The sequence below is a fragment of the Aricia agestis genome, chromosome 1, assembly GCF_905147365.1.
Source record: "Aricia agestis chromosome 1, ilAriAges1.1, whole genome shotgun sequence".
Taxonomy (NCBI): Eukaryota; Metazoa; Arthropoda; class Insecta; order Lepidoptera; family Lycaenidae; genus Aricia; species Aricia agestis.
In genome coordinates this window covers 16,629,582-16,643,228 of record NC_056406.1, presented here as the reverse complement: position 1 = coordinate 16,643,228, position 13,647 = coordinate 16,629,582, and the positions used below count along the sequence as shown (strand labels likewise).

Genomic DNA, 13,647 nt, shown 5'->3' with positions numbered 1-13,647 from the left:
ACAAAAATAAGTGATAATACTTTAGGGTGTGTACGTGTTCCTTGTAGAGAGTTCACTGTGAAAGTAGCAGCTCTGAAAGTCGAAATTTTTTCTTTCACTTTTATGGGCAAGGGCCCGAGCGTCACGAGTTTCCCCATACAAAAGTGAAAAAAAAATTAGTCTTTCAGCGCTGCTACTTTCACAGTGAACTCTCTAAAACGAACATGTACACCCTGTATATATATATATATATATATATATATATTTTTTTCATAACAGTCTCTATGCGTGACTCCTCATATTATGTTGAATGTTCATTGTAATATTTTTAGTTAGCCCTATAGCTACGTAGGTACATAAGTACCTAAACGAAACGCAGAACGCTAGGAATAAGAATTGTCAATCATAGCAAATATGGCATGATATACGTGGGTTATACGTGGGAGAGCCATGCTTCGGCACGAATGGGCCGGCTCGACCGGAGAAATACCACGTTCTCACAGAAAACCGGCGTGAAACAGCGCTTGCGCTGTGTTTCGCCGAGTGAGTGAGTTTACCGGAGGCCCAATTCCCTTCCCTATCCTCCCCTTTTCCCTTCCCTTCCCATCCCTACCCTCCCCTATTATCCTATTCCCTCTTAAAAGGCCGGCAACGCACCTGCAGCTCTTCTGATGCTGCGAGTGTCAATGGGCGACGGAAGTTGCTTTCCATCAGGTGACCCGTTTGCTCGTTTGCCCCCTTATTTCATAAAAAAAAAAAATGATATTTTATGTTAAAACTTAAATAACTTAAAGTTTGTTAACTTTAAATTTGCAATAAGTAATTATGTTTGTACAATTTTGGGCGTTTGCGTTACTAAAGCCTTTTTTCACCAAACGCCGCCTTCAGACTTTATGTTCTCTATGTTCAATTCGTAAGTTTATTTTCAGGCAATAATAAGACAATTTCTGTTCATAAATACTTTTTAATGTTTCTTCTTACAATAAAAATACAATGTGTGGGGTATCAATGTAATAACAAATCGATGAGATTACATAACACAACATAATAATAATATTATCTACTATTACAAAAAAGAGTTTACACTATACAGTAGCTAGATACCTAAAACATACCTTAGGGGTCATCCACATATTACGTTGCAGCTTTAAGGGAATTATGTGGCAATACAAAAGTGATCCAAAAAAGCATGACATAAGGGGGGAGGGGATTAAAAAAGGAAAACTTTGTATAACTTAATACTAAGTGGAAGGCTCCTTATTTGAAAAAAAAACCGCGAATGAAATGTATTGACTAAAAATGAAGATTACAAAAAGACGGACGTTCAAAATCATTCGTTCGTGACATTATACCTAAACTATAATAGTCGATGCTGAAACAAAATAAACCGTAATAAAAAGTGATGATGTGCGGTACAAGAAGTCGCATGCTAATTCTTTGGTGTTCTAGCCGTTTCGAATTGCACGTTTTGATTCATATGTAACATATTATGTTGTGAAGGAAGGTTCCACCAAAATTGGTTGTTAGGTACTAATTGAAGCTTATAATATTTATTTTATTCAACGCTTGTTCAAGGTTCCTTAGATCCTTTTGTTGATTTCATCGTCGAAATTAGATATCGAGAACTCTGTTTATCATTAGAAAACGTTCATCTTTCTCAGTAGGTACTGTAATTGTTTTACCTACTGTAATTGTTATATAAGATTGCCCGCAGTTTTTCGTAAAATAAGACAAATCTAGAGAGATTAGTCAACTAAAATTTTTGAGACTCTTGCTAAATTAATCCATATTAATAACAAATTGTGGTATTTTGTATTTTTTTTTTTGGTCACATTTTTGTAACTAATCTACAGGTTTTAATGAAATGCGTTACATTAAAATATAAAATATAAAAAAAAATAAGCAAAGAGTCCATGAACATAGCCTCTGATGTTGTTTGTCTGGCAATAGTCTTAAATAACTAAAAATGTATTTAAGTAATTAAAATATCATGCATAATAAAGCAGATTGAATGATTTTGTTTCCGCGCTCTGCTGTGAAATTGGTAACAAACCGCGTCTACGTAAGGTTAGAATCGTTTAAGGTATGGTAACGAGATGGTAAGTTGTAATCAAATGCTGGTAAAATTACTGGTAATCGATTGGTAAATTAAATGGTAAACCTTGTCCAATGTAGTAAATGGTCAAAAAAACATTTTACGCTACAAGCGTGTGCCCCGCTTAAAATTAAGTTACTAGGTGATTGCAAAATACTTAAACTAAATAAATAAAGCGTTTCGCACTCGACTAAAAGACACTTCCCTTTGGTATAAAGATATTTCACAAAGTAGTTAAAGGCGAAATGTAGCTATAAAAATGAAGACTTCTACATGACTTACATCACTTATTACAATTTGAAAATTATTTTGATGCTAATTATGGGAAAAATTACTAAGTTGGTCATACAAGAGACGTCTATTTGGAATGGATGCACAGTGCACACCACGTACTCCCAAGTAAAATAGCTACCCCCAGGCGCGGTCGCAGCCTGAAATTTTTAAGGGGGTCACTCACTAGTCACTACACTAAAAATTTATCGCTGTAGGATAACTAGAAATTTCCTTTTATTATTTGGCAAGATTTTGAGATTTTTCAATTTGACCTTAGATTTGGGGGAGGGGGTGTCATGTCCCCTGTGCCCTCTGTGCTTTTCCGAGTTATGGACAGCTCGAGTATGGTCAGCTTACCTATGTGCAAATTCCTAAATAACTATTAAATATTGATCGTAGATTAAGCAAAGGAATATGAATTTGACTAGACGGGAAATTAAACGTGAAGTCAGAATTTTAACGCTACAGTCGCGTTTAACTCTTCTTAGGACCAGTGCTCAACGATACAAAATAATGTGAGCAAAAAAAGTCATAGCGCTATATACAAATGATAGGAATTCGATATTAAAACCAAATAAATCTAAGTCTAACATCTACACGGTATAGTACATATTGTAAAAAGCAAATTTTTTGCCTTCAGCCAGACTGCTAGGCCGTCTAGATCATATTCGATGCTACGGGCTACATACAGATCTTTGCTAGTACGCAATCAGTAAATTATGAGTAGGTACTCGCATTTATCTACAATCATTTGCATATTATGATTTACAAAAACTTTAACATTATGGTAGAAATTGGTACTCATTTTAAACACAAAGGTGATAAATTCACATGGTATTAGTAGTACCTATTTCCTACGATCTCAATAGCTAAACTGCGATTTCGGTAAACAAACGTATTCAAGAAGTGGACCCATAACTTAAGAACTTTGAATGTAAGTAATTTAAAAATATATTAAAGTTAAGTTGTTATATAATATCACAAATTTAAGGACGGATTTCGGACGGGCAAATATCACCCTTCATTGTGATAAATTTTGTACGGAAATATACACTGACAGCCATGCCACACGACGCGGTGCTACCGTAAGGTACTAATAATATATTCTGTGGCGGTGCGGGGTCGCACCGGAGGCCATCTCGCCGGCGGCCGGACTACCGGCCACAGGGTAAGTGCGCCGCCGCAACGTATTGCAGTACCGTAGCAGCGACGGTCTCAAGCTCCACCAATACATACACCCCTCCCCGCCTCCTCTCGATTCCGGTGCGCGTGCGATACTATACCATACATTTTTATTATGTAGGAAATCGGAGCGGCACCGCGGCACCGGTCAGGCGCCGCACCGCATCGTGTAACATGGCTCTACTTAGTGTATTGATTTTACACATAAAATATGAAAATTGCGATTATTAAGGCACACTTCTGCAATTCACATACACTAATAAACCTAATTACTTAGTTAATAGTTATACAATACACATACTTAGTTAAGATCATTTTAAATGTCTATGCTATTATAAGGTAAACTTTAAAATAGAAGTGCATAAATCTTTGGCTATAATTATTCAACTAATATACAATATACACAATACAAATTGTTTAAATCATTTTTTGAAAATTTCATACTCTATTTATAAAATTTTAGACATTTAGGTAATCAATACATAATCACAAATTTTTAAGGCATTTTAAAAACGTTTTATAATTCACAACACTTTAGAGTGTCCAAATAGTATTTATTTGTTAACATCGATCGATGGTCAATAAAATACTTATTGAAAATAAAAAATATCAAATCACAAAAAGCTCTACCTACAGCAAAATGCCCGTTCGCTGCTTTTTCCTATTTGATATTTTTTTGCTTTAGATTTCTTTTTGTTTGTAAGACACATGCGTTAATTGGTGATGAGCGTGGGATGGGGGTTGGAGTCCTCGCCGTAGTATCTGTACCGCGGGGTGAGGGCGGGGGAGGTGACGGCGTCGGCGTGCTGGGACTCGCGGTGACGCCTGAGGTCCACCTTGCGCTGGAACGCCTTATCGCAGAGGCCGCAAGAAAAAGGTTTGTAGCCCGTGTGCTTGCGCATATGCGTGATCAAGTTCGAGCTCTGGCTGAACGCCTTCGAGCACACAACGCATTTGTGGGGCTTTTCACCTGAAACAACGAAATATATGTTCATGGAAGTTTTGTGATCGTTTCGATGACAAAAGAACTTACGACTTAGCAGTTAGCTCTATCTATCGAAATAAGCATTTCGATGCTCTGCACTCTACCATAGTATACTATGACTCAACCTTTAATATAAGTAGCGATACAAATAAATATAAGTAGCGATACAAATAAAATACTCGAATATTATATTGTGAATAAGATTTTGTTTTGTTTGCGTTATGAAATAGATACAAATCGGTAATAATTAAGTTGACACACGGCTATCATTTAGCGCTTCAGTAACAACATTAATTACGGAGTGCGGCGTACGACGGTGTATTATTCGTGCTTTAATATTCATCGTATGGGCTCCTTATTAACCCCTTAGGACGATGTTGGCTAATTCCTGTGTTTACAGTGCGTAACACGCAGGTGTCATACATCTACCCCGAGTTGCGATGGCTTACAATCCCTTAAAGTCAACGTTACAGAAAGATTAGCTGTGATTTCATTCGTGATGAAACCTCTGCCCTCTGGATAGTTTTGGCCCAATCCGTTTATAGTCTTGTATAGTCGATAGGAATTTCAAAATCAAAGTACTTATTCATCAGTATATTTTGGATCTACCTAAAATTGTTAAATATGTCGGTATGCAACGTCTGCGCCCACTCATTACTCGCATAGAGTATCAGAGTACATCTATGTACTTATAACAAAGACAACAACGACTAATTCCAATCGATACTAGTACAGGCATAGCTCATAGAGTCAGTGTGTCAGTGAGGATAGTGGACGTAGTTTTTGCATCGCAAACAGGATCGCATTGTTCGCGCGATCATTACTCGAAGGCCTCGGAAGGCTAATTGCCGGGCGGACTGCATTTCGGAATATTGATGATGATGCGCGCACCGGCCGCCATGTATGGTCACAGTACATCAGCGGGCCCCGCGACGTGACGACATGCGGCGAGACAAATATGTCCACCGTTTTTAGCTCCTTTACGATAGTTTATTCGGCTTACAGTAATTTAGTTTTTTCGACGTCTGTATATTTATAGAGCTGATAAAATTGTTGTGCGGTTTTTTGTTTTCGCTGGAAACGTTTTTGTATCTGGTATTTTATGACGAGTATGGAAGCACCTTGCTCGAATCACCTTTTCTAGGTGCATCGATATACGAAGGACGCGTTGTAATTAATACTATCAATCGTTGAACATAACAAAGAACCCCGAGCCCCAAAGAAACCTAACCCATTTAATTCACTAAAAGAAAATAATTTGAATTGCATGATAGCGTTTGTAGGCGAGTGGTAGAAGTTTGCCGGCGACACCGTAATTTAGTTATCAAAGTATAATTGGTTACGAGGCGAAATAATAGAGTGTCAACGAAGTTACATCGAAATTGCTTCCATTTAGTTTCACACTTGGGAACAAACTTACACTGTCATTTGTGGTGTTAAAAGTTTCACTTATTCAAAATCAGTTAATTACCTATGTGAAATACGTTACTCAATAACTTCTAAAACATTTTACATTCGTTAGTTTTGTAGATCATTAATGTTTTCATATCTGAAAGTATGTACTTATATTAGAAAATACTACCGTGAATAATTTATTTCGCATGATTTTATATGGTAAATAACTAACATATTTAAACTATTTTTTTCATATAGAGTTAGTACGGTTTATACATTTTTTTTATTTAGAACACCCACTACAAAGCTGCCATCCACTATGTTTACTAGTTCAATATTATAAATGCGAAAGTGTATCTGTCTCTATATTTTGCCTACCAACAACTTTGATGAGTATGATTAGCAGTGGCGGCATTACCCATTGCGAGGCCTCGGGCGGAAAGTTTTTGCGAGACCCTGGGCGGTAGGTCTTTGCGTGGCCCTTTGTCTTACGAAAAAATACCTTGCGAGGCCTCTGAAAGAGCGAGGCCCCGGACGATTGCCCTGTTCGCCATCCCCTAGGGCCGCTACTGGAAGTTAGTTAATAATATCTGAAAAATTATACGATAAATGAAAATTGCACACATTTACCTGTGTGTATGTAGGTATGTTTCTTCATATCGGACTTCTGGTGGAACCTCTTCCCGCAGTACTGGCAGGGGTAGGGCCGCGTGTCGGAGTGGATCAGCAGGTGCGTGGACAGCGTGCTTGACCGCTTGAAGCACTTCCCGCATTGCTTACACTGTTAACCGAATATCATATTATTGTAACAATCGCTATAAAAATCCCGAGAAATACGTACGTTTTTCTCAGAAAGTATATTATCTAAACATAATACATATAAATAAAATTGGAGTGTCTGTTTGTAATATTAAAATAACCGTTTTTACTACATGCATATGAATATAAGCGCCTCCGTGGTCTAGTGGTTAGAGCGTCGCTCTCGACTCCGGAGGTCGTGGGTTCGAATCCCGCGTTGGAAACATGTTATTTCCAAGTTTGGTTAGGACAATGCAGGCTGATCACCTGATTGTCTGACAAGTAAGATGATCCATGCGTCGGATGGGCATGTAAAAAGTCGGCCCTGCGCCTGATCTCTCGCCAGTCGTGTCGGTCTTCCGTCCCACTGGGTTATGAGAGTAAAGGAATAGAGAGTGCTCTTGTGTACTGCGCACACACTTGGGCACTATAAAATTACTCCTGCGTACCTGGTCTGGTTTCAATGAAACCGGCCACCGTCACCGAAACCGGTGCGGGGAGTATTATTATATGAATATTTAGATGGTACTTACACCAAAATAACAATTTTTAGAATTTTTGTCTGTCTGTATGTCTGTCTGTTTGTTTCGGCTAATCTCCGAAATGGCTGGACCGATTTTGACGGTACTTTTATTGGCAGATAGCTGATGTAATAAGGAGTAACTTAGGCTACTTTTTAACCGACTTCCAAAAAGGAGGAGGACACATTTTTACTTTTTTATTTTTTACCTATGTATTTTACATTTTGTTGACGCGGACGAAGTCGCGGGTAACAGCTAGTAAATAAATAAAAATATTTTTTTTTTATTCAAAATAGGTATCATGAATACACTTTTCGAACGTCGCAAAGAGAAAACTAAGGTGCCTACCACCACCGGTTCGGGAACAAGCCCGGCGAGATGAACAAGCATAAGAAACTCACACAAATAAAACAAATTATCCATTTTTTATGTAAATAATCTACTCCAAGGTAACTGGTGCAAAATCTTACTTTTTGGTAGCATATGCCTCGAATACTTCAGAAAAAGTCAAAATCACTATATGTTTCAATACAAATTTCAAGGAGTCCCCTCGATTCCTCATAGATCCCATCATCAGATCACCACTTTTGTGAACATGGTACCAAATTCGAGTTAAATCCTATATAACACAAAAATAATTTTGAAAATCGGACTACAAACGGCTGGGTAATCGTTGAACATAAGTAAGTACATTAAAAAAAAAAGATAAATACAGCCGAACGTATTACCTCCTCCTTTTTGGAAGTCGGTTCAAAAATAGTCCATAAGTTATAAAAAACTTATGGGGGGGGGGGGGGGCAGCTGGATCATGTTGACGTCCCTGCTAAATATATTATCCAGTACTTTCATCTATAAAAATAACGAATTTTTGCCATTTGTTTGCAATACAACTAAAAATTATTAATTTTTTATTCTTTATAAGCACCTAGCTTATAAAAAACCTGATTTGCCCCCCCCTGGCCCAGAATCTGCATAATTTGCCCCCCCCCCCCCTCCTGGCCCATAACCTGGGTAATTTGGCCCCCCCCCCCCCCCCCCCCTCTGGCCCAGAACCTGGGTACGCCCATGCGCGAGACCAATCATTAATCTTTAAGTAGGTACTCTCACTTACTCTGCTACGTATAATAATAAGCAATAACGATATATATTCTGCTTGGTCTTCTTAAAATTTTGTTCAATAAGCTTGGAATCTAATATTTTTATAAACATTTTACTGTTGATATATTATGAAAGCCTTGTGTTACAAGTTCACTTATTATTATTATTTTACCGTGTATTTCATAAGTAAGTATATAACATGTTACATGAGGTTTCCTTTGATAGTGTCCACACTTCACATATTATATCTTAATCTGTGATAGTGTCATACTTTAACTTAAAAGACGATTACATACAAAAGTTGTTGGAAACAAAGAAGTGACATTGTAGCTGTTGTCAGCACGTCGCCGGCGCTGGCAGCAAGGGCGAAGACAACCGGTAATAAACTAATAACAGGGTATTTCAACCCTTTCTACAATTCTTTGATTTCTTTCCACTCTCACGACATTTTCCCTGCCCAGTAATTAATTCCTACAATCATTTATCGTTTTTTCAAACGAAGAACTTTTAATTTTCTTCGGTTAATTATAGTATGTCAGTTTATTTCGTATTTAAATACGTCGCCGGTTTTACGGTTTTTAAATCATAGAGTACAATAGCATTCTTGTATTTCTCGTATTGTTTCTCGTTTCAATGTACGGAACAAAAGGAGGCAACGCGACGTTAGATTTGTTTGATCAGATGTTCTCTGTTGAAGCCATTAGTTCTGTCCCAACCTTCTTATTTTGTTTTACGTAATGAGATGACACTTTACTTTACAGATAGAGCTACTTACAATTATATGACTACTCTCAGTTGTTACATAATATATTTTTATCATTCTGTATGGAATTTCCCATCTATTATGGCATCAATAGCAATATTAAATTACATATATTGTTTTTTTTAATCTAAAGAAAGACAAAGCAGTATTTGATGAAATAAAAAAAAATCGTCCAAGATTTTCGTAAAAATGGCAAAAGAGGAAACCTCAAAAATTAAAAAAATATATACATTTTTTTTTCTCTTTTATAACAAACCAATTTATAATATTCGGCTGCCCCATTTAATACCCAGTAAGAGACACTTTTTACAAAAATCATTTTATTGCATAAACTTCCTACCCTACTAGGTCCCTACCAAATACAAAAACACCAGCGCTAAAGCAGTCACTGAAAACTTGAAATATTTAAAGTGTACTACTGAAAAATTTTGTTTTAGGCCCTTACTAGGTTTTGAAATGGGGCAGCCGTATTATTATTTACTTACCAATTAAAAAAATTAACTGCCTAGTAATCACGGTTTAAAGATACAGTCCATAGTGTATAGAGAGCGAGATAATCAGCAACAATGTTCTAAATTCTAATTTTAGCCTTAGGATACGGAACCCTAATAAAACATATAAACACACGTTTCTATGTTTTAAAAAAAGGCTGATATAGTTAACGCCTGATTGCTAAAACTATAAGGTTTAAACTATAAGATTTTTTTGACGCAAAATTATCGTTTTTTCGCGAAAATTTGGATAAGAAATCTGTGAAATGTTGTTATTAGTCAGCTGGTTAGGCCTCGAGAATGCGGCGTATGATAATTGAACACAAATCCGCGTGACAGTTGGCCGGGCCCCGCAGCTGCCCGCCTCGCGCCTACTAAACTGATAGTTTTTTATAATCTTTTTATACTGATGCACTCTCTTATAAACAACACAGGTGCTATAGCGTCCACATATGGTTATCGGCGTGCGGCTTAAATTTATTTTTTAATATCAAAACAACAATACTCTACTCTTATCTTCGGGCCGTAACTGCTTACGCGTGTTTTAATGTCTAAGAACCATGATTTAAATTATAATAAAACACGCTTTAAACTATAAAACTTCGACATAAAAGTTTATAGTAAATATGTGGTCAGTATTAATAAAACAGCGCGTAGGTACAACAATTAAGAGGCTATTAGCAATTACTCGGCGTAGGCCGGGCGGCGCGGCGGGGAGAGGCGCGAGGGGGGCTGCGGGCGGCGCGGGTGCGCGGGCGCCAGCGCGCGACCGCCACGCGACCACAATTTTCCGCCGTTTAACGTTTGCAGAAAAAGACATCAACGATAAATTTCTTTTTAGAATGTAAATTCAATTTAAGTTAATCAGATTAGATTATTTTGAATTTGATTTATTTTTTGTACTTTAATTATTATGTAGGGTACAATTTATAAATACATACATAATTATGGAGTTTAATTTGAAGTAGTACTTACGTGTACTTATATTGTTGAGAAAATTTAAAAAAGATAGAGATACAATAGAAATCAAAGAAAGTCAACGTGTCTTTATAATGACTAAACCCAAAATTTAGTAATTTTATGTAATAATTGCAATAAAAGAAAGATTTTTTCTTGTAAGGTAGGTAAGTTTGCCGAAACCTTAGACAAAAAGATTTTTTTTTTTCTCATTTTAGGCGGTCTTCTGTATTCATTTGCCATGAAATGTTTTTCAATAATTATTGTCGACAAATACAATCATATTATGTTGACCTCGTAGCCTTGTAGTCAAATAAACAAATAAGGATAAAAATGCAAAAAAGTTGCCTGGGAGCCGAGAAATGCTCGCAGGAGACGCGCGACTCGTTTCGATTCAAGAGTACTTATTAAGACAGGGGCAGTTTTTGCTATTTGATTTGTAAACAGGCTAAAACTACCGAAGGTACTGGTTTTGCTATTTAAAACCATTTTGAACGGAAACGGTACTGTTATTTCGATCTCGGCGAGGAATGTCGCGATTCCCGGACCCGTTTAGCGACTATAAATACAGCGAAAGTACCTGAAAGTTAACGTTTACAAATACAGCAAAAGTACCTGAAAGGATTTCTCGTTTCTGTTGTCGTGTTTCATGAGCAGAGCGAAGTCGGGCGGGGGCGGGGGGTAGGGGTAGGTGGGCTCGGAAGGGCACCGCCGGGGCTCGTCCGGGGCCCGCTCGTCGTCGGGGCTGCTGGGGCACCTCTTGACCAGCTCGAGGGGCACGTCGTCGTCGACTCCCTCCCACCGCGACGCGAGCGAGTCCGTCTCCGTGTCCAGGTGCTCGCGCTCGCAGGCGCTGCCGGGGGACCATATCTGTCTGTTCTTTGTAGATAAGTTTAGCGGCAGCTCCTCTTCGTCATCTGAAAATATTCTTAGGTTAGATAGGAGGCCCTCTTTTCGTTCTCTTCTACGAGCTAGATAATACTCTGCTTTAATATAGCCTCAATCATTTAACCGATGTGCTAATGTATACGGTTTACATAATTTAGTCTAATAAAAATATTAATTAACGAGGGGAATAGTGAAATCGAAACTTGAGACCCCATTACACAAAATCTGTACAGGTGCTTTTTGTTTGTCGCGTTACGTCATCCACGGTTAATAACACCTTTTGCCGTAAAACAACTTCGAGGCTTACAATTATTCTTTGTTATGAATGTGGATTGCGGACATTGTGTTTGTTCAAAAAATATCAATTAAATATTAAAACTATTTAAGTATCTACTTTATATCAATCGAGTCTTATGGGTCGTACATTTACATTCGAATGGAAAATTACCGATGCGCTGTTTTCAAAATCTAACCGCTTTATCGCACCTCGTAAACGGATAAGCGGTAATTTGAATAAATGCAAACGAAAAGGAACAGTGAAACCACTTCGTGAATCTTCGACGCGTCGCAAAGGTAAACGGCATGTAAACGACGACATACTTGTTATTAATCGCAAGGCGGCCGATAACTATTCTAATGAGGAACACTCAAAAACTCATATTGTAAGGAGGCCGAGGTGACGAGGTTTATCAGCTACTGCCACTGCTTAAGGAATACTTCGGTTTCAAGCGACTTTGAAACCAATGCAACAAATATGCTCGCATTTGAATCGATTTAAACGTTTTAGGAAGATTTTCGACGCGATAACTTAAATTTTTCCCAGATTTTTTAAGGTGGCTTAGGGATTTTTCGGCTCTGCCGGATCAATACCTTATACCACAGCTCAACAGAGAAAATTGGTGTGTAATAACTTTAATAGCAGGTTTTTTTGTATTTTATTTTAGCCTTAAGGGGAAATTTGGACGAGCAAGAAAAGTCACAAATGTCCTGTGTCCATACCAGCAAACTATAATTTAGATAATGTCAGATTATTTCTTTAACTCGTATTTTAATTAATTTTATAAAAAAAAACTATATACACATGCGTTATTGAAAACTAAAGTAGCTGATAAATTGAAGGCAACGATTATCTTACCTTCTCTAGGCGGTGTGTGCTTGGCGGGGTCCAACTGAGTGAAGTGTGAAGGTGGTCGCGGGAGGATGAGCGGCCACACCCCCGCTCCTCCGTAAATTGCTCCAAACCCACTGCAGTACATCAGTGCTTCTGCACAGAAATAACATTTTCCTATAAGAAAATGAAGCTTCAAGTATATGAAACTTATGGTGATCAATATGATAAATAGAAGACAGCAAATTGGAAGTAAAAACTTGACGTTTATGTGCACTACTTGTATTGAATGTGAAGAAAGATATGAGCTCCTTTATTTTTATTCTCACAAATATCGTCAGCTTTTCTGATATTCGAAAATATTATTAGTTGTAAATTTGAAATAAGTAGCTGTATTTTTACTCTAACGTACCAGTAGCTCTAGCATAGTGCTTGAGCGCCTGTCCAGCGATCTCGATGTCTCCCAGCTGCAGCAGGTCCAGGCGGTTATCGGGCGAGTGCGGGGGCGAGTGCGGGGAGGCGGGGCTGCGGGGGGACACGCTGCGCTCGGGGGAGGGGAACCGCTGCCCCTGGAACTGCTCCGCCAGGCGGGACAGCAGCACGTGACGGGACATCCTGGGGAGAAGGTGGAAATTAGAAAAATATTGCATACCCTAAGATGTACGAGAACAATAATTTTTCGAGAAAGCTTTCACTAATTTTTTATTTGAATATGTATATAATGTATTGTTCTGAAAACAAAACACTGATTACATTTTCAAAATCTGAAATGAAGCAAATCTGTAAACTGTTTCCTTTCAGTTACAACCATAAAGCTAATATACCTAGCGAAATAGAGAAATAAAGGCCTGGAGCAAGAGAGATGTCACTATCAGTAACACTGCGTGGTAAAAAGAGACGTGTGATACATGACAGCAGCACAATTTTTTTGACGTCCAGTCGGCACGTGCCGCACGTTGACAATTTATTTTCATAGAAATCATGTTCAGTCATGCTTGTGTAAGTGTATACGTACACATATTTTTACACACAGATGAAAACAATTTCAGTTCCGTTTGACAGCTCGAGATTGTTGCTCTATTTCGCTAGGTATTTAACTTTATGGTTACAACTT

The 13,647-nt window shown here is 37.9% G+C and overlaps 1 protein-coding gene across 1 annotated transcript; it reads right to left on the bottom strand.

The window, feature by feature from the left end:
* Positions 1-4,035: 4,035 nt before the first annotated feature.
* On the bottom strand, positions 4,036-13,147 carry LOC121725690 (zinc finger protein with KRAB and SCAN domains 1-like). Its single transcript, XM_042112747.1, has 5 exons — positions 12,946-13,147; positions 12,561-12,689; positions 11,153-11,454; positions 6,540-6,690; positions 4,036-4,499 (listed from the first exon to the last, which is right to left on the bottom strand). The coding sequence occupies exons 1-5, from the start codon at positions 13,145-13,147 to the stop codon at positions 4,243-4,245; spliced, it is 1,041 nt and encodes a 346-aa protein (XP_041968681.1). The 3' UTR covers positions 4,036-4,242.
* Between the last annotated feature and the right edge of the window lie 500 nt (positions 13,148-13,647).

Excerpts from the sequence above, each read along its gene's own strand:
- LOC121725690 (XM_042112747.1), bottom strand. The coding sequence starts at position 13,147 with ATGTCCCGTCACGTGCTGCTGTCCCGCCTGGCGGAGCAGTTCCAGGGG. Across the intron at positions 12,690-12,945 it reads GCACTATGCTAGAGCTACTG|AAGCACTGATGTACTGCAGT; the intron begins GTACGTTAGAGT and ends ATTTCTGTGCAG. Across the intron at positions 6,691-11,152 it reads GAAACGAGAAATCCTTTCAG|TGTAAGCAATGCGGGAAGTG; the intron begins GTACTTTTGCTG and ends TTCGGTTAACAG.